This window comes from Chionomys nivalis, chromosome 11, assembly GCF_950005125.1.
Source record: "Chionomys nivalis chromosome 11, mChiNiv1.1, whole genome shotgun sequence".
NCBI lineage: Eukaryota > Metazoa > Chordata > Mammalia > Rodentia > Cricetidae > Chionomys > Chionomys nivalis.
The window spans coordinates 29,320,749-29,346,468 of NC_080096.1; the positions used below are offsets into that span (position 1 = coordinate 29,320,749).

The 25,720-nt window shown below is 43.0% G+C and overlaps 1 protein-coding gene across 1 annotated transcript in view; it reads left to right on the top strand.

The window, feature by feature from the left end:
- Positions 1 to 5,518: 5,518 nt before the first annotated feature.
- Rlf (RLF zinc finger) overlaps positions 5,519 to 25,720 on the top strand; it is a 55,348-nt gene continuing 35,146 nt past the window's right edge. Inside the window, exons 1-3 of the mRNA XM_057784901.1 lie at positions 5,519 to 5,746; positions 21,854 to 22,008; positions 23,637 to 23,718. Coding sequence (XP_057640884.1) covers positions 5,519 to 5,746; positions 21,854 to 22,008; positions 23,637 to 23,718 — 465 coding nt within the window. The remainder of the gene's footprint in view (positions 5,747 to 21,853; positions 22,009 to 23,636; positions 23,719 to 25,720) is intronic.

Below are 25,720 nucleotides of genomic sequence, written 5' to 3' on the forward strand. Positions count from 1 at the left end.
TAAATGTTTTTTTTTTTTTTTTCGAGACAGGGTTTCTCCGTAGCTTTTGGTTCTTGTCCTGGAACTAGCTCTTGTAGACCAGGCTGGCCTCGAACTCACAGAGATCCTCCTGCCTCTGCCTCCCGAGTGCTGGGATTAAAGGCGTGCGCCACCACCGCCCGGCAAATAAATGTTTTCGTTTCCTGTTTGTTCCATTCCCTCTGAAGTTCTTGGCCTGATTTTATTCATTTTTTAAGGTGCTCTTCTCTTTTCTTAGGGCACTGTTGCTGTGGTACTTTTCTAGAGCCTTTTCATTCCTGGAAGTTGCAGTGGTTGAGCATAGCCCACGTTTGTATAAATTATTGAAATCCATTTGCACCCTATAAGAATGGACTTAAAAGTACTGCTGGGCAAGTGTGCTGAAAGTACATTGACGGCTCAAATATAAGGAAGTAGCCCAATGAATGTGGTTGTGGGAGGGGAAAAGGAAGCAAAGCTAGTCAGATGTGAATTGCATCTGCTGTAATAAACATGTTGAAAAAAAAAGAACCGGTGTTGGTTCCATCTGCCAGGCCATTCAAAGGATAAGTGAATCCAATGACTATTTTCAGATTAATGTAGAACAGTGGCACTATCTCACTGAATGCCCCCAACACACACACACACACACACACACACACACACACACACACACGCGCCTTTTTAAACAAAGACAGGGTCTCACCATAGAGTCTTGGCTGGCCTGGAACTTGATATATAGACCATTCTGATCTCAAACTCACAGAGATCGACTTGTCTCTGCCCTGAGTGTTTTGACTAAAGGTGATCACACCTGGGTTATGTTCTTATCTTCTAAGTGTTAGTACAAGTGTACTGAGAAATACCCAGCTTCGGTCAAGGAGAACATGTGTAGGATGTTTCTCCTCTCTTCTTGTCTTCTCTCTTCAGAATTCAATTGAGACACATAATTTAAGTTTATTTAGCAAAGCAAAACAAAATACACTCCAGGCAAATGTGGAGCAGGCTGCCAAAAGGGAGAGTGAACAGCAGCCCATTGGGTTCTGCACTGTGGATTTTTAAGATGGTTCTTGTAGTCCCCTCCTGTGATATCATTGTCAGTTCCTTTCTTTGAGTCCTACTCTGATATGCTCCAAAGGTTAAGGTGTCCTTGTGCTCCTTACATTTTCTCCTTATCAAAACGTCCTTCAGTGGTCCTGTATGGTCACTGGGAAAGTGTCATGGTGCCTTTATTTTTGCAGGATGGGAAGAACATATTTGCAGCATCAAAGCCGTCAAGCTACAAAGGGTTATTTCATCTCACCCAGCTAGCAGGATATAGTTGTTTCCTGGGTTAGCGTAGGTCTAAGTCTCTGCTTACCCAATCAGCTGGTCTCTAACTGCAGAAGAGGTGGACAGCTTCCATGCTTCTGCTTGTGTTTACTTAGCTATCTTTTCTTTTTTGTTTTGTTTTGTTTTTCGAGACAGGGTTTCTCTGTGGTTTTGGAGCCTGTCCTGGAACTAGCTCTTGTAGACCAGGCTGGTCTCAAACTCACAGAGATCCACCTGCCTCTGCCTCCCGAGTGCTGGGATTAAAGGTGTGCGCCACCACCGCCCGGCTTTAGCTATCTATTCTAACAGAACTAGGATGCTGGAAGAATTCCTTCCATAGGGAGTCATGAAACAGCAGCTACCCTCTTTATAAGAGCCCATTGACAAACCAAAGCACAATTCTGCCAAAGTCCACCCGGGAAAACCAATGATTTATATTTTTTAAAATTTTATTTATTTATTTTGCCTTTTCGAGGAAGGGTTTCTCTGTAGCTTTGGAGCCTGTCCTAGAACTAGCTCTTGTAGACCAGGCTGGCCTCAAACTCACAGAGATCCACCTGCCTCTGCCTCCAGAGTGCTGGAATTAAAGGCGCATGTCACGGCCCAGCTGAGAACCAATGATTTTAAGGGGCTTATTAACAAAGCATGAATAAGAGTTTACTTGTAAGAGCATGGGTGACCCCAAAGCTACCATACTGGATAGTCTTTTCACCCAGCATAGATGTGGCTTCCCATAGCTGCATAGATGAAGTTCTCTTTAGTGAACCTCCCCCCAGCCTATATCCTCTAACACCAGAGGCCAAGTGCATCTAGGGAAGAATTGCATACAAATGGCTGGAAGGAGCAGCTAGACTCACAGGTGGAGGTCTAATGACCCTCCCACTTTCCCTTTCTATGAAAAGGTGTCAGCAATAAATAAGCTGTTTTCTGAAGGACTCTTAAGAGCAGGAACAGCTTATCTGATGCAGACGTGGCCGTTTTGCTCAGAGGACTGACTTTTATTACACAGGCTATTGTAGGGAGCAGAGGATGCTCTGAGTAAGCAGAGTCCTGAGCAGATGTATCTTTAGATATGGACAAAGCCTGTCAGGGACTTCAAGACTAATTAGTCCATAGAAAATTGGCAAAGCTGAGCTGGGCAGTGATGGCGCTCACCTTTAATCCCAGCACATGGGAGGCAGAGGCAAGCAGATCTCTGTGAGTTAGGCCAACCTGGTCGACAAATGAGTTCCAGGACAGCCAGGGTTACATAGTGAAACCATGTCTCGGGGAAAAAAATAAAAAGTCCAAAAAAGAAAGAAAGGAAGGAGGAAGGGAGGGAGGAAGGGAAAGAAAGGAAGGAAGAAAGGAAAGAAAGGAAAAAAGAAAGAGAAAGAGAGAGAGGGAGGGAGGGAGGGAGGGAGGGAGGAAGGAAGGAAGGAAGGAAGGAAGGAAGGAAGGAAGGAAGGAAGGAAGGAAGGAAGGAAGGAAGGAAGGAAGAAAACCAGTTGGCAAAGCTGCTACCCATAAAGGCCAGGCTAGAGAGAAATATCTAAGTTTTTCTTGGTTAAAAACAATTGATCAGTCTCTGTAAAGACCAGCAACTGCAGTTCCTTCCTCCCGGATGTTTACAAGCCAAGATTGGTCTACAAAGAGACCTCCAACAGAGACTAGCTAACTCCTCCTTCTGAGCTGCAACAACAAACTCCTTCAGATTCCAGCCTTAGAGAGACCACCCACCACACACACCTGATCCCAGTGTGTCTGCGTAGCTGTCATTTTCCTCATTTCCTGGCTCACCCTACCTAGGGTTCCAGGACCCACTTTTCTCGGAATGTGGCAGGGTATGATTACAGGAGGTGTATGCGAATTAACTGTATTGTAACTTCTAGGGAACAAAAAGAATACAAAACTCAGGATGTGTTTTATAGGGCAGAACCAGAAACATATTCCACTGTCAATGAGTGTTTGTTGAACAAATGAAGTGCCACTCAACATTGCCCCAACTCTATCTAGTATGTAGTTTCTCCTATCCTATTCTGAAACAACTTGAACAAGATTTTGTTTCTTTCTCAGGAGCCCAATTTGGCCTTGATGACTGTCCTACTTTTATTGCTATGATCAAAACAATGACCAAAAGCAACTTGGAATAAAAAGGGTTTATCTGGCTTACAGGTCCCAGTCCCGGTTAGTTGATCATTGAGGATCTTCATGGCAATAACTCAAACAGGAGTGGAGGAAGGTTTCTGATTTGCTTTCATGCTCATATTTAGCTACCATCAGCCCAACGGTGGCATCACCGGCAATGGGCTGGGCCATCCCACATCAATCAACATACAAAATGTCACACAGACATGCCTACAGGGCAGTGTGATGAAGGCATTTCCTGTTCCCTCCTCCCTGATGACTCTATTTTTGTATTAAGTTCACAAGCAACTAATTGGCATAGTGACTTGTATTTCATGGGTGGGGGAGCATTTAGGCCATGACTCTCAAATCTCCCATTACTGAATTATACCTTTACCTTCATCTGGACCCAGTTTATAGACTCCCTCCAGTTCAAATAAAAGTGTACCCCTTCATCTGTATACTAGACCAACCCGCTTGTTGTGTTCTGGATACTCTCTTCCCTGGCCTCCTCAAGGGCTTTTGTCCTGCCAGTCCTTTTGTCCGTATCATTTCCATGCTTACACAAATACTCTGTCTCGTTTTCATGGCTTCATTCCACACACGGGGCTCCAGCCACTTTGGCTTTGCCATTCTCCATTTTCCTCTTTGTTCTTCCTTGAATTTCTTTCTTATCCCTCCCTTCATGACCTGGAACACATGCTCCTCCTGGCTCAGTCTCTCACTCAAGTGCTGTGATTGCAGGGGCTTTGCCATTTTTAAACAACAACAACAAAACCTCATGACTTTCATATTTACTGTTTTCTTGCCTGGGAAACTCTTGACTTTGTTTGTTTTCCTTTAAATTTCTTTTTTAAAAAAATCAAATTAGGGGCTGATGAGACAGACGACTTAGAAGTGAAAGCACCTGCTGCCGAGGCTGATGACCTGAGGTGGATCTTCACAACCCACATGGTGAACGTGCACCACCACACCCGGCTTGGTTTCTTTGTTTTTGTTTTTTGATGAGGACCCTGTTGTGCAACACAGAAGCTCTGGCAAGCTAGGGACTTCAGAACTGCCACAGAAACGTGGATATTACAGCTTCTGCTTCTCCTCCTCTTCTTTTTTGGTGGGACAAAGACTTCTTTGCTGTGAAGTCTAGGGTGACCCGAGTTCAGCATCTTCTAGCCCCACTCTCATGCGTGCTAATATTGGGGTGTGCTGTGTTTTGAATATTTTTCCCCCAGACAAGGTTTCTCTGTGTAGTCCTGGCTGTCCTAGAGCTAGCTTTGGAGACCAGGCTGGCCTCGAACTCACAGAGATCTGTCAGCTTTACCTCCCGAGGGCTGGGATTAAAAGCGTATGCCTCCACTGCCTGGCTCGCCTGGCCATTCTTTAAGTCTTTAACCCACAAACTTTGGATATTGATAGTTTATTCATTTACATATTTTCAGGGCGGTGGTGGTGGACACCCTTTAATCCCAGAACTCAGGAGGCAGAGAAAGGTGGACCTTTGAGTTTGAGACCAGCCTGGTCTATAAAATGAGTTCCAAAAAGGCCAGGAAGAAACCCTGTCTTTACCTCCTCAGTCACCGCCCTCCCTCCAAAGTCTTTTTTTTTTTTAATTTTTTTTAGAATCATTTCAACGTCATATATTTTGGCTGATCCCTTTCTCCAGTAACTAGTAATGCCATTCCTATTCTAAAACAAGTTCCTTTGGGCTTGTTTTCAGTTCGGGCCTAACAATCTTTGTTTATTTTCCTCCAACCGGGGGTGCTTTTATCCAGGCTTCATTCATTCAGGGATACCGTTGCCTCGCTCTTCAGCTCGCAGATCGGCTGACACATTCTCTCTCCTATCTCGATTGTCTCTAGGCCCTTGACGCTCCTCGACTCTGAAAGGCCTGTAGAACCCAGGGCCGCTAGAACCTCGCCGTTGCTAGGCTGTAGCTAGGGCGGCTGCGGCGGAAACTTCTGAGAGGAGCAACATTCGGCGTCCTAGTGACGGAATAAAGTTGGCGCCAGCGTCGCCAGCGAGTGCGTCACCATTCACGGGCGACCGGGGGCGGGGCCAGGCGGAGTCACGTGGTTTGGTTGCCTACGCGCTGCTGGGCCGTGGGAAGATGGCGGACGGAAAGGGAGACGCCACCGCCGCCGGGGCCGGGGCCGAGGCTCCGGCGGTCGCGGGAGCCGGAGCCGAGACTGAGTCCATGGCTCGGGGTCATCGGCCTACCTCTCCCGCGCCGGGAGCCCCGGGCCTGCAACCGTGTCTCTGGCAGCTGGAGACCGAGCTTAGGGAGCAGGAGGTGTCCGAGGTCTCATCTTTGAACTACTGCCGGAGCTTCTGCCAGGTGAGGGGCCGACTAGCTGGCCGAGGGTGGAGGGGCGGGGAGGCCTGGGGAAGAGGCCCCGGGTCCGCCTGAGAAGCCGGGGGCTGGAGAAGAAAATGCCACCCCCGTGTTTCGCCGCGCCCCCGGGCCGGGCAGGCCCAGCTCTGCCACAACCCTGACTTCAGTCACTGCCGGGGCGGGTTGCGCTGGGCGGTACTGAGAGCCCAGAAGAGCTCCCTGGAAGGGCTGTGCCCTGTCGCTCTTGCCTGGGTCCTGGCCGGGTGGTTGGAGCGCCACTGCCCCCCTGAGGGATCGATTGCCAGTTCCTGCAGGGAGACGCTGCTTCTTCTTCTTCTTCTTTTTTTTTTTTTTCTGAGTAGAGTGCTGATCTCCAAACTGGAAAGCCCTGGGTTTTCTGAATAATCAGGAGAGGTGGACAGGAGCTAGAGACTTGGCTTTGGAGTCAGCATCTTTTGACTTCGCAGAGATAGGCGGTTGGTTTTGGATGGCTTCTAGAAATTCCGGATTAGGATTACTGAGCCGTTTGGTTGGTTGTGTTTTGTTGTTGTTGTTGTTTGGTTTTCATTTGGGGCGGGCATGAAGAGATCTGTTTATGCCATTCTGTGACCTGTTCTGTATCCGTTTGCGGATTGTACTGCTGGGAACGGGGCTGGTGAGTTCTGTAGTGGGAATCGGACTGGGAGTAGAAGAGTTCGGATGAGAAGGGTATAGAGTGGCCTATTCATCTGGTGTCAGGTGATGGATCGCTTCTCTGCGGGTCCCGATCTATGGGGCTGCATGCTGACGGGTGTGTTTTTAAGTTTGCTCTCCATGATCATATTGCAGTGTTTCGCCATGTTTTCGAGCGCCTCACAAGTGTAAATGACTGCCCTTATTGTTTCTGCTTCTGGTACTTGCACTATCGGGTTTCAGTCATCCCTCTGCTCCTCATTTGGCATACCTTAGAGAATACAAAATAATCGAAGTATGTTGGTACGTGGGCTCTTAATGAGCAGTTGAGCGCTGAAAAATTGTGGTGTTACAAAGTTGTAGTTGGGGCAGGAAACAATTTACTCTGCTAGTCCAGGACAGATTTAAAGTTACCTCGATTGAGTGCTATTCTGTTGGTGTCCACTCTGACCCAGAACCTCGTCTGTTTGGATTTTGGTCTCTGCTAATCTTTTCTGTACATTAGATCATTCCAGTTCCCGTGTGTGTGATGTTCAGCATTTCCATTGTTGTGTGTTTTACTAGTAATGATCATTCTTTTGGGGACGGTCATTTATTCCGCAGACTTTTGCCAACCCTTAGAATGGTGTCAGACGTTTAACCCAGTATTGAGGAACAGTGAATAAGACTTCCCTTGAGGAGACATCAGTATTTGCAAAGCAGGGGGTGGGGAATACCTGTAACTCCAGCAAGGTGGCAGGAAGATCTTTGCAAGTTCAAGGAGACAGTAGGCTTCCAGGTTAGGCTTCTCAGGTACACATTTCAAAAAGAAATGGCAGTATTTCCAGTGCAGTTTTGGTAGCAGTGAGGAAAAGTGTCATACAGAGAGTGTGAGGGGGACATCCTAGTGAGAATGACAGGGAAAAGGTGAATGTAATGGGAGAAGCCACTGGAATAGGATAGACCCTTTGACTTCTAGGCCCCAGCACGGGTGACAGAGGGCGGGCTCAGAAGGCACACAATGCTATGGGACAGGAGGGCATTAATTGCAGGGAGAGTGGGGGAAGGAAAACAACTGAGGATTTGGAGGACAGCTTTTGAGCTTGAGTTACCTGCCAGCAAGGCTAACAAGTGAATGTAGCCAGTTAGGTTGGATCTTGTCAGAATACACTGTACGCAAGTATTCTGGAAAACTGTGACCATGAATTAGGTTGGCTGAAGAGCTTTCTTGGTTTCACTTTTTTTTCCTTTCTCCCCTCTATGTACCCTTGGCTGCCCTGGAACTTGCTCAGTAGACCAGGTTGGCCTTGAACTTCACCTGCCTCTGCCTCCAGATCACAGACATTAAAGGCAGGCGCTACCGCTGCCTGGTTTTGGTTCTGCATCTGAAAGGCAGAAAAAGAAACACTTCATTGTACTACTGAGTGCTGAAGATGAGAAGCTGGGTGCACATAATATATAGATTGGTGATCATTAGTGCATTTTTGTAACGGGCTGACCTGTGCTCTTCCAGTGTTTACCACTACAAATTGTTTTATCGGGTATCTAGCGATATCATCCTAGCCTGGGTGTGGTGGTACATATCTTTAGTCCCAGAGGCAGAAGGGGCAAGTGGGCCTCTGGGTTTAAGGATGCTTGGTCTACATGGACCATTCAGGTGTATAGACTGAAACCCTGTCTCAAAAAGAAAGAAATGCTTAGCCAGGCAATAGTTGCACACTTTTAATCCCAGCACTAGGGAGGCAGAGACAAGTATCTGAGTTTGAGGCCAGTCTGGCCTACAGAGCCAGTTCCAGCATAGCCAGGGCTACACAAAGAAAACTTGTCTTGAAAAAAGAAAAAATGTTCTAAAGACTTAAATTGTACCAATAGTTGTAACATGCTGTTAACCAATAAGAAATAAACCAGGCAGTGATAGCACATGCCTTTTCCCAGCACACGGGGGCAGAGGCTGGTGGATCTCTGTGAGTTCAAGGCCAGCCTGGTCTACAAGAGCTAGTTCTAGGACAGGCTCCAAAGCTACAGAGAGACCCTGTCTCGAAAAACTTAAATTTTCTTTTTTTTATATTTATTTATTTATTAATTATGTATACAATATTCTGTTTGTGTGTATGCCTTCAGGCCAGAAGAGGGCAGAAGACCCCATTACAGATGGTTGTGAGCCACCATGTAGTTGCTGGGAATTGAACTCAGGACCTTTGGAAGAACAGGCAATGCTCTTAACCTCTGAGTCATCTCTTCAGCCCCTTAAATTTTCTTTTTTTAAAAAAAAAAAGATTAATGCTACACTTCTTGTTACTGTTGAAAAAACTGATGATGTCTTTAGATTTTTTTTCCCCTATATTTAGGAAACCAAAATTTTCACAGTCTAAGACAGCAAGGTGATTGAGTGGATGGAAGCTGCTGAGCCTGATGACCTGAGATTGACCAGCGACCCACATGGTAGAATAAGAGGTCCTAATCCCTCAGGTCTTCCTCTGACCTCCACATGCACAGACTAGCATGCCCTTCAGTGAACGGATGAAGGAATGAATAAAAATTTAAAAAACATTTTGAGCTGGGCGATGGTGGCGCACGCCTTTAATCCCAGCACTCGGGAGGCAGAGGCAGGCCGATCTCTGTGAGTTCGAGACCAGCCTGGTCTACAGAGCTAGTTCCAGGACAGGCTCCAAAGCCACAGAGAAACCCTGTCTCGAAAAACCAAAAAAAAAAAAAAAACAAAAAAAAAACAAAAACATTTTGAAAGTCTTAGAACTGGTGGCTCTGTTTGTAACACAAGCTTTGAAGGCTTTTTAACTAAACTTCATTTAGCATACATGAAATTAGGAGGCAGATGAGTGATTCTACTGTAAGAATACCAATGTAATTTTGTGGGTAAACATGTTTCACACTTTTAGATTCTAAGTTTATAGTAACATTGCACGTATTTTTTGTTTGCTCACTTGTTTTTTTGAGACAGAGTCTGACTGTGTAGCCTTGGATACTAGTCCAGGCTGTCCTGCAACTCAGAGATGCCTGCCTCTACCTCACAAGTGCTGGAAATAAAGGCTGTATACTCCCAGCTCAACTTCAATGATTTCTTATGGTTAAAATAAGTACTGCATGTGTCTTTCTGGATTTGTTACCGAGTAGAATGGTTCTGAGTGAAATAGGCCACACAATAATTATCTCTCTATGGGCAGGGTATGCATTCCAAGACTGTTGATGTCTGAAATTGCAGGCACTATAAAACTCTTTGCATACTGTTGTCGTTGTCCCTGCCCTCAGCTCCCCCCCCCCCCATTTACCTATGGAGAAGGTGAAATGGTTGAGTGAGGAAAATCGGAATCGGTTCCTGCAAAGCCTAAAAACCTGTGTTCAGTCCCAAGAATCCACGGTAAGAAAGCACAACTAACTCTCCAAAGCAGTTCTCAGACCTCCAACACACTCACCAACACAAATAGATAGGTAGGCTTACTCTAGAAATCAGGCATAGTAACCCATTATCCTAGAACAGTTACAACAGTAGACTGTAGTGAAGGTTGTCTAAATGGTGTCTCTTTCTCAAGGTGTTATAGCATGTATCCTTCCTGTGATGTCATGAGATGATGAAGTCCCTAAGAGAGGAAATGAAAGATGGGCTTCTTATGACTTACTCATTAGCTTTAAGCTACTATATAAGAATCACTTGAGCATAACCTCCGTAATAACTGAGCTGGCTATCCAGTAACTAACATTGTAGCATGGGTATTTGAACAGAGGGATGTTTATGTCCCTAGTGGAATAGAGATGGGTGTCTCAAGATTTCATTGCGCTACTTAAATCAGTGTGCCATGCCATTTAAAAGTTAATACTTTATTATCATTTGGGGACTCTTCCATTTGATATTTTTGACTAGCCAAAAAAGTAGAGGGGGCTGCCATTCTATCTTCATTTAAATTAGCTCTGTGGCCGGGTGATGGTGGTGCACGCCTTTAATCCCAGCACTCGGGAGGCAGAGGCAGGTGGATCTCTGAGTTCGAGACCAGCCTGGTCTACAGAGCTAGTTCCAGGACAGACTCCAAAGCCACAGAGAAAACCTGTCTTGAAAAACCAAAAAAAAAAAAAATTTAGCTCTGTGGACTTTTGTTGCTGTTTGTTTTTTCCTGAAACAGCATTTGTAGCCCTGACTGGCCTCCAGCTCAGAGATCCACCTGCCTCTGCCTCCCGAGTGCTGTGATTAAAGGCGTGTGCCACTACTGCCCAGCCCAGGTGGGTGTTTGAAATAGAATCTGCTGGTTTGGGTGGCTCAGGCCTTAGTTCCAGCCCTTGGGAGTTAGAGGAAAGGGAATAGAATTTGAAGTCAGCCTGGGCTATAATACAATCTCAAAAACAAAACAAAAACAAAAAAAACCAAACCAAACTGAAATTGGCCTGAGATGTAAATCAGTTGGTAGAGTGCTTGCCTGCTCTGCAAGAAGCCCAGGCATGGTGATGCATACCTGCACTAATTAAATTAATACTCAGGAAGTGGAAGTGAGGCAGGAGGCTAAGAATTTTAAGGTTGGTCTTAGGATGTGGTCTTTGGTAGAATGCTCTTAGCATGCCTGAAGCCCAGGGTTTAGTACCCAGAACCCACTAAACTGGGTGTGGTGTATCCAGGATCAGAGATTTAAGTTAAACCTCAGCTATAATGCCGGTTTGAGGCCAGTCTAGGCTCCAGGAGAACCTGTCTCAAAAACAAAACAAAGCAAGCCTACATCTAATGTTGTGGTGTTGGGATTATAGGACTGTATTGTGAATCAGCCTGCCTGACTGGCTTTTTAAGGCTGGGTCACTATATATATCTGTACATACCAGGTATAGGACTCTTGTGTGTACCAGTCTGTCCTTCAATTTGTGATCCTTCTGTCCCTTTACAAATGCTAGGATTGCAGGTGTGGGTTAACTAGTACAGGAAGTTATTTTTTACTTAGTAGCCTCAATGCTTGACAAGTGTTTACCACTGAGCCCTTCCTTTCAACATGTTTGACATTTAGTTTCAACTGTTATTTTTCTTGACATCATTGTTTTAGTTGGATTTCTCCTATTTGTAGCATTATTTTCACAAATTTCTTGCTTTCTGTTTGGCCTTATCTCTGGTTTGCATTTAAAAAAAATTCCTGTAAAGAGTGTCTTATTCTGTTATCCCCCACACACCACAAACATACACACCCTTGAAGACTGGGTCTAACTATTCTTAGCTGGCCAGGAGCACTTTGTAAACCAGGCTAGCCACACTTGCCTTTGCCTCCTGCATGTGCTGCACGGCTCTCCCACAGTCCTATTGCTTCACCCTCTTGAGTGCTGGGGTTACTGGCATGAGCCACTGCACTCAGCTTTCTTTGTGTTCTTTGTGTTTAATAAGTAGTACAATGCTGACATATAAATGATATATTTAAAAAGATTTGTCCTACTGTGTGTGTGCGCGCTCATATGTTCATGTTTTAATGCTTACAAGTGCCCAAGGCGGCCAGGAGCGGGTGTCAGTCCGATGCTCTGACACTAGAGAAGCTAGAGTTAGAGCCAGCAGGTGTAGCTGCTGGGAACGCTCCTGGTTCTCTGGAAGAGCAGCAAGCTGTTTTAACTGCTGAGCTGTCTTCTGTACCCACCGCCCACTTCAGATAATTAGTGGAATGAGCTAGAGTGTGGGAACTTTGTGGTACTTCCAGGAGACAAGAATTTTAAAAGGAACACCTGTCTGGAGTAAAGAACCAGTAGGAGACTGAGCACTTCCTGGAGAACATTGTCAGCTCTAGCCTGTATTTATATAATGTATACATTTCCCTGTGTTCATTGCGGGGTTAGGGAGGATGGACAGGTAATATGAAAAACATTTTAGTATTGTGGAAGAATTGAATTAGCAAATGAACAGGACGGCAATACAGAGATGCTGAGATAGAAGAGAGCTTGGTGACCATGAAGAATCTTGGGCTCATTATTTTCAGTATATTAAAAGAAGATTAAATCAGGTTGAAGGTGTAACTAGAAGAACATTTGTCTAGCATGCCACATGGTCTGGATTCTATCGTCAGCATCACAGATACATTTGAAAACTTGGATTATTGTGTGTGTATTCATTTTTGTGTGATGTGTATCTATCTAAGTGTAAGTATGCGCTGTCATTGTGCTTGTGGGGGGGGGCATCAGGACATCTCTCAGGGAGTCAGCTCTCCTCCCCCAGTGAACTCTGGGAACTGAACTCAGGTTGTCAGGCTTGAGAGGCTGGTGCTTTTGCTTGCTGAAGCATCTCCTTGGCCTGCAAAAAAGTAATTTCAAACACATTAACTTTTCTTCTGTCTTTGCCTTCTCTTGGGAGATATCTAGATAGAAATTATATGGCAAGCTATTTTCTAAGCAGAAGCTAGCCTTGTAGCTTGTGTAACCCTAACACTGAATAGTGACCTTCGAAGCAGTGGAAACTTTGGTTGTTGTGTCTGCCATGGGGACACTGTTTCTTTTGCTGTTCTCTGTGACATCTGCTGTTCTGTTTCATTCTGTCCACCCACTATTTGAACATTGTTAAAATAAGTAAATAGAAGCACCAATAATTGTAAGACCATGAAGACTGCCAAAACATAGGTGCTTTGTCTCATTCAGATCAAAAGTTTATCACCTCTTCCAGAGCCCTTAACTGTCTTTGGTTCTGAGGAGCCCGTCTCCAGGTTAAGCTCAACCGTTCAGCTGTCCCATGGGAGAAGTAAAGGTGTGAGCCACCACCTCCAGCCCTGGCTGTCTTATCTAAAATAGCACTTTCTGCTTCTCTTCAGGTCACTGCACATCTGATCCTCCTGACCTCGACCTGGCCTGTGTCAGGAAAGTGTTGACTTCAGAGTTGTTCCTAGCACTTTATGGGAATGCAGTAAACATGATAGTTGCTGGTTTTAAATTTTTTTCTTAAAATTTGCTTATGTATGTGTGTGCACTGGGTGAATGTGGGCATGTGGAGATCAGAAGACAATTTTGTGGAGTGGTTTTCTTCTGTGTGGGTTCATCTGATTGAATTCATGTTGTCAGACTTGGTGGTAGGTGCCCTCACCCACAGAGCCATTTCACAAGCTTGTTTTTGTTTGAGACAAGGGTCTCATTGTGAACTGCATTGGCTTGGAGCTCAAGTAGTTACTAGTGCTGGCCCTGGAACTTCTGCTCCTCCTGTTTCTGCCTCCTGAGTGCTGGGCATATAGGTATGGGTCATCACATGTGGTAGAACTATAACTTACCCATCTGTGTTGTTCTTTGATTGTTATCACAGATGTTTCAGAGAACATGCTTGGTTATTTATATCTGCAACATAAATTCCTAGATTAAAAAGAATGTTGATGGGGACTGGAGAGATGGCTGAGTGATTAAGAGCACTACTGCTGAAGTGCTCTGAGTTCAGGTCCCAGCACCTACATGGCTGCTTACGCTGTCTGTAGCTCCAGGAGATCAACACGCTTATCATCATGGGCACTGTACACACACTGTGCACAGATATATTTACAGGCTAAGCACCTATATACATAAAACAGTAAATAATTTTTTAAAGTTTTGGTAGGTTCTAGTCTACCAGTAAATTAAACAGATATGTCCACCAGTTTGTGAGTCCCTATTCTCTGTATAGCCTTACTAATTTGATATTATTAAACTTAATACTTTTTTTTTTTTTTTTTTTGTTTTTCGAGACAGGGTTTCTCCGTGGTTTTGGAGCCTGTCCTGGAACTAGCTCTTGTAGACCAGGCTGGTCTCGAACTCACAGAGATCCGCCTGCCTCTGCCTCCCGAGTGCTGGGATTAAAGGCGTGCGCCACCACCGCCCGGCTAAACTTAATACTTTTAATGTTAAAAGCGTGTTCTCATCTTTCAAATTTGAATTGAAGTAACTTGGAGGTTTTTCCATGTAGTTATTTAAATTTTCTTTAAAAATATTTTTATTTGTTCTTTGAGATCAATATATTTGATCATATTCATCACCCCAGGTTCCTCCAAAATCTATCCCCACCTTTCCACCCACCCAGCTTCTTGTCTTTTTTTTTTTTTTGTCCCCCTCATCCAGTCCAATTTGTGATGTCCAGTTACTCTTGGGTGTGGGAACATTCCCTGGAGCATGATCAATCTACCAAAGGGTCGGTCTTACGCTGACTCTCTTCCAGTAGCTATTGGTTGCTGATAGGCCTTCATTTCGTGCCTGCTAGCCTCCTCCATGCTAGAATTTTGTCTGATTTGAGCTTGTCCAGGTCTTGTTATGTTTTCACAGCCACTAGGCATTCTTATATGGAGCTATCCTGTTTTGTCTGGAAAATACTGTTTCATTGCTGTCATCCACCACCACTGGCTCTTACAATCTTTGTGCTCCAAAGCTACAGAGAAACTCTGTCTTGAAAAACAAAAAAAAACAAAACAAAAAAAAACCTAGATTTTATCTGATCATTAAATTCACCCTGCAATCTTGAGGGTGTTTGTTGTGAGAGAGGGGTCTTATTTTTTAGTTTAGATTTCTAACTTCTTAATGTTGAGATTATAGGTGAGTGTCATGACACCTGGCTCTGATCTTAAAGTCTTGTACTTCAGTCTAAAAAGCAGACATATAAGCCGGGCGGTGGTGGCACACGCCTTTAATCCCAGCACTCGGGAGGCAGAGGCAGGCGGATCTCTGTGAGTTCGAGGCCAGCCTGGTCTACAAGAGCTAGTTCCAGGACAGGCTCCAAAGCTATAGAAAAGCCCTGTCTCGGAAAAAAAAAAAAAAAAAAAAGCAGACATATAGTGTACGATGGCTTACTACTTTACTGTAAAGCAGTAAAGGAGAATCAGGAGTTCAAGGCCAGCCTTAGCTACTTAGGGAATCTAGCCCAAATCACACTGTCTCTAAAACAAAACAAAGCAAACAAATAACAGCAAAGGCAAAGAAGAACATATCCTAAAGTGTTAAAGCACAGAGTCTGCTGAAGCGATTGGGAGGTGATACGATACATTGAGGTGATGGATTGGGGCTGAGAAAGATTTGTCTTTTGTCTTTTTAGAAATGCTTGGTCTCTTAGGTACTGTTCTTCCATTGCTGTGAAGAGACACCATGGCCAAGACAACTTATAGAACAAAGCATTTTATTGGGGGTTTACTTGCAGTTTTGGAAGGTGAGTTCATTGATCTCATGGTAGGAAGAGTGCCCAAGAGCTTACTTAGGATCCACAGGCAGCAGGCAGAGACTGGGGGAGACAGGATCTACTAGTGTGAGCTTTGAAACCTCAAGGCCACACTTCTAATCCTTCTCAAATAGTTCCCCCTGTGGGGGCCATTCTTGTTCAAACCACTTTAATTTCTGACTCCTGCCTGCTGGGATTAAAGGTATGTGTCATTTTACCCTGGTCTGAAGAGATTTGCTTTTTCTGTGTGAGTGCTACTAGCCTCTGAGAGCTCTAAACCGTGGATGAATAATTAGAAAGATCTGTGCTTTCTATTAGCTAACTTCCTTACATTTTAATCTTGTTAGGTTTGTAAATAGGGACATGGGGTACCACTGAAGGGATGCATGCGTGACTTGGGAATTCAGTCAGCTCCAGATATTTGTCTGTTGTATCATTATCAAAGTAATTGAGTGACTCTTTTGTGTGTGAGTGTAGTATTAGGGATTGAACGTGGGCCTTCCTACATGGTACACAGTTTACCACTAATCCTGAACTGTGTATCCCTAGTCTTTAAACTTTGTATTATGAACCTGGATCTCACTACATTGCCCAGACTGCACTTGAACTTACTCAATTACCTGTCCTATCCTTAAAACTGCATTCTTACAAACTACCTAGAATTACATGCCCGTGTCACTAGGCTCAGATATAAATCTTATTTATACCATAATAATAATTTGTATAATTACAGTGCCAAACCAAAAATGTACAAAAGAGATGGTGACCTCTCTCACTCTAGTCCAGGCTAACTTGGAACTCATTTTGTTGCCCAGACTGACCTCAAACTGAGTTCTCTTACCTGAGTCTAGATTGCTGGCATAGTTATCAGAATTCCTGGTCTGTGTGGTGCTTTTGCAGGGTAGACTAGCCCTCTGCCAATCCACAGTCCCCAGGGTAAGATGTTACTTAGCCGTTAACTATTAAGATTATATTTGTGCCTCTGGTGGGTTATCATTTACCCCTCTAGAGTAACCGCCTATCCCAATGGAAGCCTCACTACTAATTTAGCTAAGATTGCTTGTTTACATGAGTTGTTATGCTTACTCTTTTAATTTTTTTTTCTTTGTAGCAAATTCTTGATTTCTACTTTAAAGGACTTGTAAATGCAAATGCTAATTTAGAGCGCATTTTCTCATAACAATCTAGCAGTAAGTGTGGAGAAAATATCATGCATGCTTGGATCAGCCTGGTGTTTTCATGTCATGAACTAGAGAGCATATATATATGTATGTACCTTTGATGTTAGGAGTTTGCACTTAAATCTTCCATTCTCTTTTAAAGATAGATTTATTTGCTCATTTTGCAGTGTTCTGTGTGCATGTATCCCTGTCAGATCGGAAGAGGGTGTCGGATCTCATTACAGATGATTGTGAGCCACCATGTGGTTGCTGGGAATTGAACTCGGGACCTCTGGAGGAGCAGCCAATGCTCTTAACCTCTCTCTGAGCCATCTCTCCAGCCTGAAAGATCTTTCATTCTAATACCTGTTGACCTTCAGCCTTCTGACAGATGTGTATTATCTAGAGTTGGAAGTAATAGACAGCTGCTATGCAGTAGGTGGCTGGGCACATTAAATGGGACCAGATGCTGTTGCTCTTACTATTGCTTGAGTAAAAGATAAGTGTGTTAATTTCTTTCAAAGAAAAAAATTTAAGATAGGATTCTGCTGTGTAGCTCAAGCTGCTCTAGGATTTGGTACTCTCTTCTGCCTCCACATTTAGGGGTTATGACGCGTATATGCTACTGTGCTTAGTTCAAAAAAAGTTTTTTTTTTTTTGTTTTTGAGACAGGGTCTTTATGTAGCCCAAGTTGGTCTCAAACTTGGAACTTCTTATATTTCTGTCTTCCCCAGTGCTGCGATATAGGCTTATACAACCACATCTGGCTTATGGGGTGCTAGGAAGCCAATCCAGGACTTCTTACAGGTTAGGGCAAGCACTCTACAGCCTTAACTATGTCCCTAGCTTCCCAGAAATGTGTGCATGTGTGCGTGTGACTGAGCTGCAATCTTAGCCCCAAAGGATGGGGCAAGAGATTGATTGATATCTGTATACTTTTTTGAATATGTTTGGAGATCAGAGGTCAGCATGTCTTCTTCACTTGCTCTCCAGTTTCTTACTGAGACAGAGTCTCCATCTGCGCCCAGAACTCCTCTTTGGCTCCTCTTGTCTACAGGAATTCTGTCTCTACCTCTCAAGCACTAGGATTACAGACTGATTGTGATATTTGCTTGAGTTTTATGTGGGTGCTAGACATCTGAACTCCTGGTCCTCACAGTTGAGGGGCAAAACATTTTATCCACTGAGCATCACCGTGTCCCCCAAAGACGTTTGCAAAGCAGCTGTCCTTTTTTCTTGTCAGTATATAGCCAACGGAAAGGGAAAGATCCTGGCGTATTGTTGCAGGATGATCACACTGTGAACCCCAACATTGCCATTTACTGAAAAAACCTGTTTCTGATTGTGGTGTGGCTCAGCCGTAGCACGCATGTTTAACCCAAGAGCTTTCTTCTTAAGTAAAGTCAACCATAGATCAAGAAATGGGAGCAAGCAACCAGGAAGGAGCAAGAGGGAATCAGGAAGATGGAGAGGGAGATGCACAGGAAATAGAAGGGAGAGACATTCAATTAGAGGAGGTTGGTTGGAGATGGCATAGGAGAAGGAAGGCTTCTGGGACATGGGCTGAGGAGGGAGGTCAGCTGGGTGCGTTCTCTGCCTCCTGAGCCAGCAGGCTTTCACTCCAGCATCTGGCTCCATAGTCTTTATTGGTGAAATCGAACGATTGAGATTTTGTTGTTGGTGGTGGTGGTGGGGGAACCCAACAGGAGTGTCACAGAACATTTTTTTTTAGCTGCTTTTAGATTTTAGAGACCTATTTCTAAATCTAAAAGAGATTTTATTATGTATTACCAATTACAGTGAACTTCTGTTGTATATAAGTGATAGATACTTGTAAATGCTTGCTGTGAATATAATAGATTCTACCGTTTGTAACCAATAGATTGGTCTCTTTTAAAAAGATTTTATTTTGCTGGGCGGTGGTGGCGCACGCCTGTAATCCCAGCACTCGGGAGGCAGAGGCAGGCGGATCTCTGTGAGTTCGAGGCCAGCCTGGTCTAGAAGAGCTAGTTCCAGGACAGGAACCAAAAGCTACGGAGAAACCCTGTCTCGAAAATCAAAAAAAAAAAAAAAAAAAAGATTTTATTTTCATTTTATATGTACACAAGAGTATAGACCCAGAGAAGCCAGTTTAGTTTCAGGTAATCATGAGCCACCCAAAGTGATAATATAACTCGGGACCTCTACAAGAGCAGTATGCACTTTTACCCATGGAACCACCTCTCCAGCTCCATTTTATTTTATTTTATTTCCTTTTGGTCTTTTGAGACAGGGTTTCTCTGTATAGCCCTGGCTAACCTTGAGCTCACAGAGATCTCCCTGCTTGTCTCTGGAATTAAAGGCATGTGCCACCACACCAGGCTGGCATAGATTATTCTCCTCCCCCCCTCCCCCCCTTAAAGCTTGGCTATCTACATTATGTGTTTCTTTCTCTTTTTCCTCCTTTTGGTTTTTTGAGACAGGGTCTTAGTTCAAGTTGACTCCTGATCCTCCCAAATTGCTGGATTCAGGCATGTATTATGATGCCCAAATATGTGTTTCATTACTTCAAAGTATGCATATATAAAAATTATTTGAATTTATAACCTGCAAATTCATGTCTCTTGGAAAAATAGGGCCATGTTTCTATAATTGTAGAATTTTGTGTTTGAAGTAAGAAAGGACTTTGGAAGTCATTTAGCACATCTACTTGTCAGCTAAAAATGTATTTAAATTTTTAATTCAATTTTTACTGAGAGAGAGAGAGAGTTTGTGTGTTCAAGTCACAATGCACATGTGGAAGTCAGAGGACATCTTTCATGAGTAAGTGTTCTCCTTTCACATTGTAGGTCTCAGGGAGGGATCAAGCTCAGGTTATCAGCATTGGTGAGAAGCATTTTTATCCATTGAGACATATTGCTGACCCTTAAACCCGTGTTTCGTTTTGCTTTGAGCCCAGGATGGTTTTGTGTGATTTAGACTGACCTTGAACTCACTATAGGTTGTTTTACTTTATTTTAGACGTGGTGTTCAGTATGTATCCTCACTGGCGTGGAACTAGAGATGAGCCTGCCACTGTGTTCTTAGTACCAGGATTAAAGGCATGTACCACTCCATCATGCCCACTAAATTTAGTGTAGTAGATGGCATTCTCCAACTGACTGAGCTTATGTGCCTGGAAAATTGTCTTATTACACTTGGAAAATAATTTAGCACATATTTTTTGTTTGTTTGTTTTTTCGAGACAGGGTTTCTCTGTAGCTTTGGAGCCTGTCCCGGAACTAGCTCTTGTAGACCATGCTGTCCTCGAACTCCCAGAGATGCGCCTGCCTCTGCCTCCCGAGTGCTGGGATCAAAGGCGTGCGCACCACTGTTCAGCTCAGAAAGAGATCTTAAAGCCAGGTGGTGGTGGCGCACGCCTTTAATCCCAGCACTCGAGAGGCAGAGGCAGGCGGATCTTTGTGAATTCGAGACCAGCCTGGTCTACAAGAGCTAGTTCCAGGACAGGCTCCAAAACCACAGAAAAACCAAAAAAAAAAAAAAAAAAAAAAAAAAAAGAAGAAGAAGAAAGAAAGAGATCTTAATATGAACACTTAGGTGTAGGAAGTTTGGAATCCTGCACTATTGCCGTATTGTGTGTGTTTGGGGGGTGCGTTTTATATGTGCCTGACACTTGTGTGGAGACAGGGCATCTTGCAGGAGCTGGTATACTCCTTTCACCATATAGGGCCTAGGGGTTGAACTCAGGTCATCAGGTTGGTAGCCAGTGTCATAGTTAGCTATCTTAATAGCCCTATTTGTAGTTCTTTAGACAGGAAATTCCAAGATGGTAAGTTAGAAGTCTTTACAGAAATTATTCTGTAAAAACTTGAGGTCACGTAGAATTCACTCATCATCACGCTGCTTTCTGTACTGTTAGGAGTAGCCCTAACTAGAAGCCTAATTTTATTAGGAACTCGACAGACCAGTTAGAATGTGTTCTCTAGAGGGAAAATGATAATCCTGCCAGTGTGGGGCACAACACATAAAATCATACCAAGTTTATTTGGTTTTGGTTTTTTGAGACAGGGTTTCTCAGTGTAACAGATCTGACTGTCCTGGAACTCGCTTTGTAGACCCAGCTGACCTCCAGCTCACAAAGATACCCCTGCCTGTGCCTCCCTGAATGCTGGAATTAAAGGCATTCACCACCACTTCCCAGCTTCACACACAAGGTTCTTGGTGCCTTTTTTCAAGGAATAAAAGTAAAGGCTCATGTAGATTACAAGAGTAAGAAAGAATACTTTGTTCAAAAGCGAGCTAGTATAGCTCAGGATTTGGCTGTCAAGAGTGACAGTGGGTCATAGGAATTAGAGATGCTCTAGTGTCCCAGGTCATTTCCTGGGGCTTTGCTTACAGGGTGTAAGGGAAAGGAGGGACTGATTGTTACTGGTCATAATTTGGGCTCTTCTCTATTTTGGTTGACAGACTTGAGTTGTCCCTTCTGCTGATGTCTCTGATTTTAATTATATATAGTATATTTATATTTATGCCTAGGGATAAGATGGTAAATAGGAAATTCCCTCTAACAGTTCAACTCAGGACAATTTGCCACATGTCTCTCCATTGTGGATATATTTGGGCGTATATTTGAATAATAAATGTCTACAAAGGGGGAGGAGAAACTCTGTTACTGGGAATATAGTGTGTGTATATGACAACCCTCCTCTCCTTTTCCCTCTTCAATTTAATGTTGTATTAACCAAACTTGCTACTTGTAATTCTACATGAAAGGGGATTCCCAGCTCAGGCATATTATGGCTCTTCAGATTTTGTCCTGTCAGAAGAACCGTTCTGTATTCTGCTAACTCCAGAGGGATGATTCATTATTTGGTGAATATAGAATCCTCTAAACAGCCGGGCGGTGGTGGTGCATGCTTTTAATCCCAGTACTTGGGAGGCAGAGGCAGGCAGATCTCTCTGAGTTCGAGACCAGCCTGGTCTACAAGAGCTAGTTCCAGGACAGGCTCCAAAACCACAGAGAAACCCTGTCTCGAAAAACCAAAGAAAAGAAAAAAAAGAATCCTCTAAACAAACCAGGGCCTAAAAAGACAGTGTGTAAGTGTGTGCTAGGAAAGAAGGAACAAATAGTACTTTTGAGAACAAAAAAGAACAATTTGTTTAATTTTTATTTGTAAAATTATTATTATTATTACTATTTTTTAGACTTTACTGCAATATGCAAGCAACAAGAATGCGTCAGAACACATTGCGTATCTTCTGGAGGTATACCGCCTTGCTATCCAAAGCTTTGCCAGCGCACGTCCATTTTTAACTACTGAATGTGAAGATGTCCTCTTAGTGCTGGGCAGATTAGTCCTGTAAGTTTAAGCACTTAAATTACTTAAGAATTGAGTATTGTTGGTTGTGCTGTTTGCCTGACTTCTCTTTACAGTGACACTGTTTATTATGGAAAAACACCAGTTCCCTTTGCTCTGAGCTTTCACCCCTAAATTCTTAGTAGATAAAGTCTAAGTGAAGCTCCAGCTAAATAAAATCTATAGCTATCTTTAGGGTCTCTTTTCTTACTCAGGCTTGTACCACAAGTCCGATTCATTTCCCTTCTCTTTCTCTTAGTTATGGATTGTATGTTAAACAGTGTTCTGTGACCGTGACCAAATGCCAGAGAAAACCAACTTGAAAAGGATTGTTTTGGCTCAGTTTTGGAAGTTTTAGTTCATCATGAGGAGGAGGCTTGGCCAAGTAAAGCTGTCTCACCCTGAAGCAAGAAGCAGGGCTGACTCCACTATCCTCCTTTAAGCCACCTGATCCTCAGTCTGCAGACAGTACTAGTACTGCTCACCTAATGGAAGTCTCGCCTTAGCTCATCATTTGTGGAAATACTCTCCCAAATACACTTACAGGTGTGCTCTGCCCATTTTCTAGGAATCTCAGTCTAATCAAGTTGGCAATTATCATAGAATTAATTATCATAGATTGAGGATCTGGAAACTGGTGTTTTTGAGAAACACCATATACTTTGGAGAAGAAGATAATGTGAAATCTCAGTTACATCATTTGAACCAAAAATAATTTTACCAACACAAAATATCAGTAAAGTTCATAGATATTTAGCTGTTTTAATATTAGGTTGCCCAATAACAGACAGAATTATACCATTAACATACTTGTTTCATCAACAGCTGTTGAGGTGTAGGCTGGTGCTGCCTTATTTGGACCCTGCATTGTTGACTGAGATCCGTGCTGGGAAGGGTAGTCTGTTACTTCTGTACTAGCCCTACCTGTTTCTATTCTGTTCACTACAGAATAATCTTGGACATCATACTTTTGTGGAAGATTAGCATTCTGCTTTTAATCCGATTGTTCTCCCTACCAGGTCCCACTCACTTCCTACCACTTGATACCAGGCAGAGTGATCATGCTGTAAGGTTTAGGAAAATATGCTGGATTGATATTTTGAGTTGTTCTTTTTTAATGTTTTTCTGAATCTTTTAAAAAAATCTCTTCCTGTTCCTTCTTTTCTGTGCCTGGGGAGTGGTTAGGGTAGAGAGAAGAAATTCTTTTGCTTCCTTTTTAGAAGTGAAGAAATCACTTTGCTGATAGTTCTGCTTCCTTTGCAAGTGATAGGGAACTGATGTGGGTGACAGGCAACTTCTCTTTATCACTATGTCAGCTAAATTCACAGTATCCCCAGATCCTAGTTTTTTTGGTCTCTTGGTATAGGTAACCTTCCAATACCAAGCTGACTTTTTTGGAAGGTTCGTATATTTCTAAACTTTATTAAAATAATAATAAACATAAAGCATTATATTTTTTCTTTTCTGTTTTTAATACTTGAAAAGCCAGAACAATTTCAAAGAAAAATTTAAAGAGGATAAGTATTTAAAATAGTTCGAGCAAGTATAAAAGTCTTGCATATTGCTTTCATGTTGTACTAAATTTTTGCTGTAACCTTCTTAATGTATTTACATAGTTATTTGTATTGTAGGAGTTGTTTTGAATTGCTGCTTTCAGTGCCTGAAAGTGAACTGCCCTGTGAAGTCTGGGTACCATTCCTTCAGTCTCTACAGGTGAGTCAAGTTTAATTAAGAAAAATTCTCTGCTTAATTCCCCAAGACATTTACTCTTAACAAAGTAAACTTTGAAACATAGAGCAAAACAAGCTAATTGCATATTCATATATTTATAATCAAAAAGTAAAATATTCAGATTGTTCATAACACCCTTCTGTCTTGCCAGTCAATATATATCTCTAAATCAGTCAAACTTGTCCTATATATGCTACGCATGCATTATACTCACAGGGGACCATTCAGGTTCTTGTGGGGGAACGGATTAGAAAATGGCGAGTGTCTTGCCCAGCAGCAGGTGTCAAATGATCCATTAGGGTAGAAGCTGAGAACTGGAGAGATGCTTTAACCAGTAAAATGCCTGCCTTGCAAGCTTGAGGACCTGAGTTTGGATCCCCGGAACCCAGGCCCTAAATTCCCAATGGCGAGATGGGAGACAGAAACGAAGAGCCCTTAGAGTGTGTGTCTGCCTAGCCTGTTTGGCAAAGCTCCAGGCCTCTTGAACAAAAGAAATTGGTGAAATGCTTCAGGAACAACATTGACCTCTGTGTGCACACACCTGCCTTTATACACACACACAGAGAGACAGACAGACATCAAATAATTATCAGTCATTTAATTATTGTCAATAATTAAGGGTCACTGCTTTGCACTTTATATCTTTTATGTTCCTTAATCAAGTAAACTTTATAATGTGAAGATTGAGTCCCCATTTACAAACAAGGAGGCACATATAGGAAACTTAGCTTGCCCAGAGTAACACCCACCTTCAGACTCAGAACCTTTATTAACTTTATTATTATCTAGGGCACACATTTCAAAGTAACTTGGACCTGTTTCTTACTTGTGCAGATAAAGATTCGCATATTTAAAACGCACTTCGGAGTATAGGAATCTTATTTCCTCTGGGGTGCATACTAAGAAATGATATGATTGTAATATTTTTCTCCTTGGGGAGAATAAAATTCTTTGTCATATTCCTGGCCTATTTTAAACCCTGTAATGTGGTCCTGACTTCTCATATATACAAACGGCCTTCAGAGTCATCTTTCCTGTCTGGCATGTTGATTTCTGCTTTTGTTTGGGGTTTGTTTGTTTGTGTGTGAAATGATCACACTGTGGCCCTGGTTTAGCTGAAATCCAAGCCCGGACTGTCCTTGAACTCAATCTTTAGCCCAAACAGGCCACAACCTTGTGACAGTCCTTCTCCAGCCTCCTGAGTGCTGGAATTACAGGCATGCTGCACTGTGCCCAGCTGAGATACACGTTCTTGCTGGAGATTATGTGATCTTGCTCGTGTTATGTGAGCACTTGCACACTGAGCTGTATTTCCAGTCTGAAAAGGAATTTTGGTTTTTTGTGGTGTTGTTTTTTGAGATAGTATCTGTGCATGTCATCTAGGATGTACAAGAACTCACGTTTTAGCCCAGGCTAACCTTGAACATACAATGCACAATGCTTCTGTGATAGCCATGCAGCTTGTTCTTGGGTTAGTTTTTATTATGAGCACTTCTCATATATGCAAACCACATGGGATGCTTCTCTGCATATGATCACGCACTATTTGACTAAATATCTTCTACGTGTTTTAATGGTATGAAACTTAATTACTTATGACATTTTAGATTTATAGATTAAAAGTGTGACATTTGTACTTTAAAACTGCTGGCAGGCTAGCTCAGTGGGTGAGAGTGCTTTTTTTTCTGCCAGGCCTGCTGAGTTCAAGCTTTAGAATGCTATGCTGTCTTTTGTCCTGCATGAGAACTCTTTTGCACAGTTATTCCCCGAATAAATAAAACATGTTTAAATTAGAAGAAACATAAATTTACAGTTTTAAATTACCTTTAATGTAATTAATCAAATAACTACTGGCAACAAAAGTTGCTCTCAATGAAGTATATTCTGAGTTAAACAGATGAAAAAGTAAGTTAGTCAATGTGCCAACCCCTGACCTTGGAGTTCCTTTGGAGGCTGAGGATCATTTAAATTTAAGCCTTCAAGT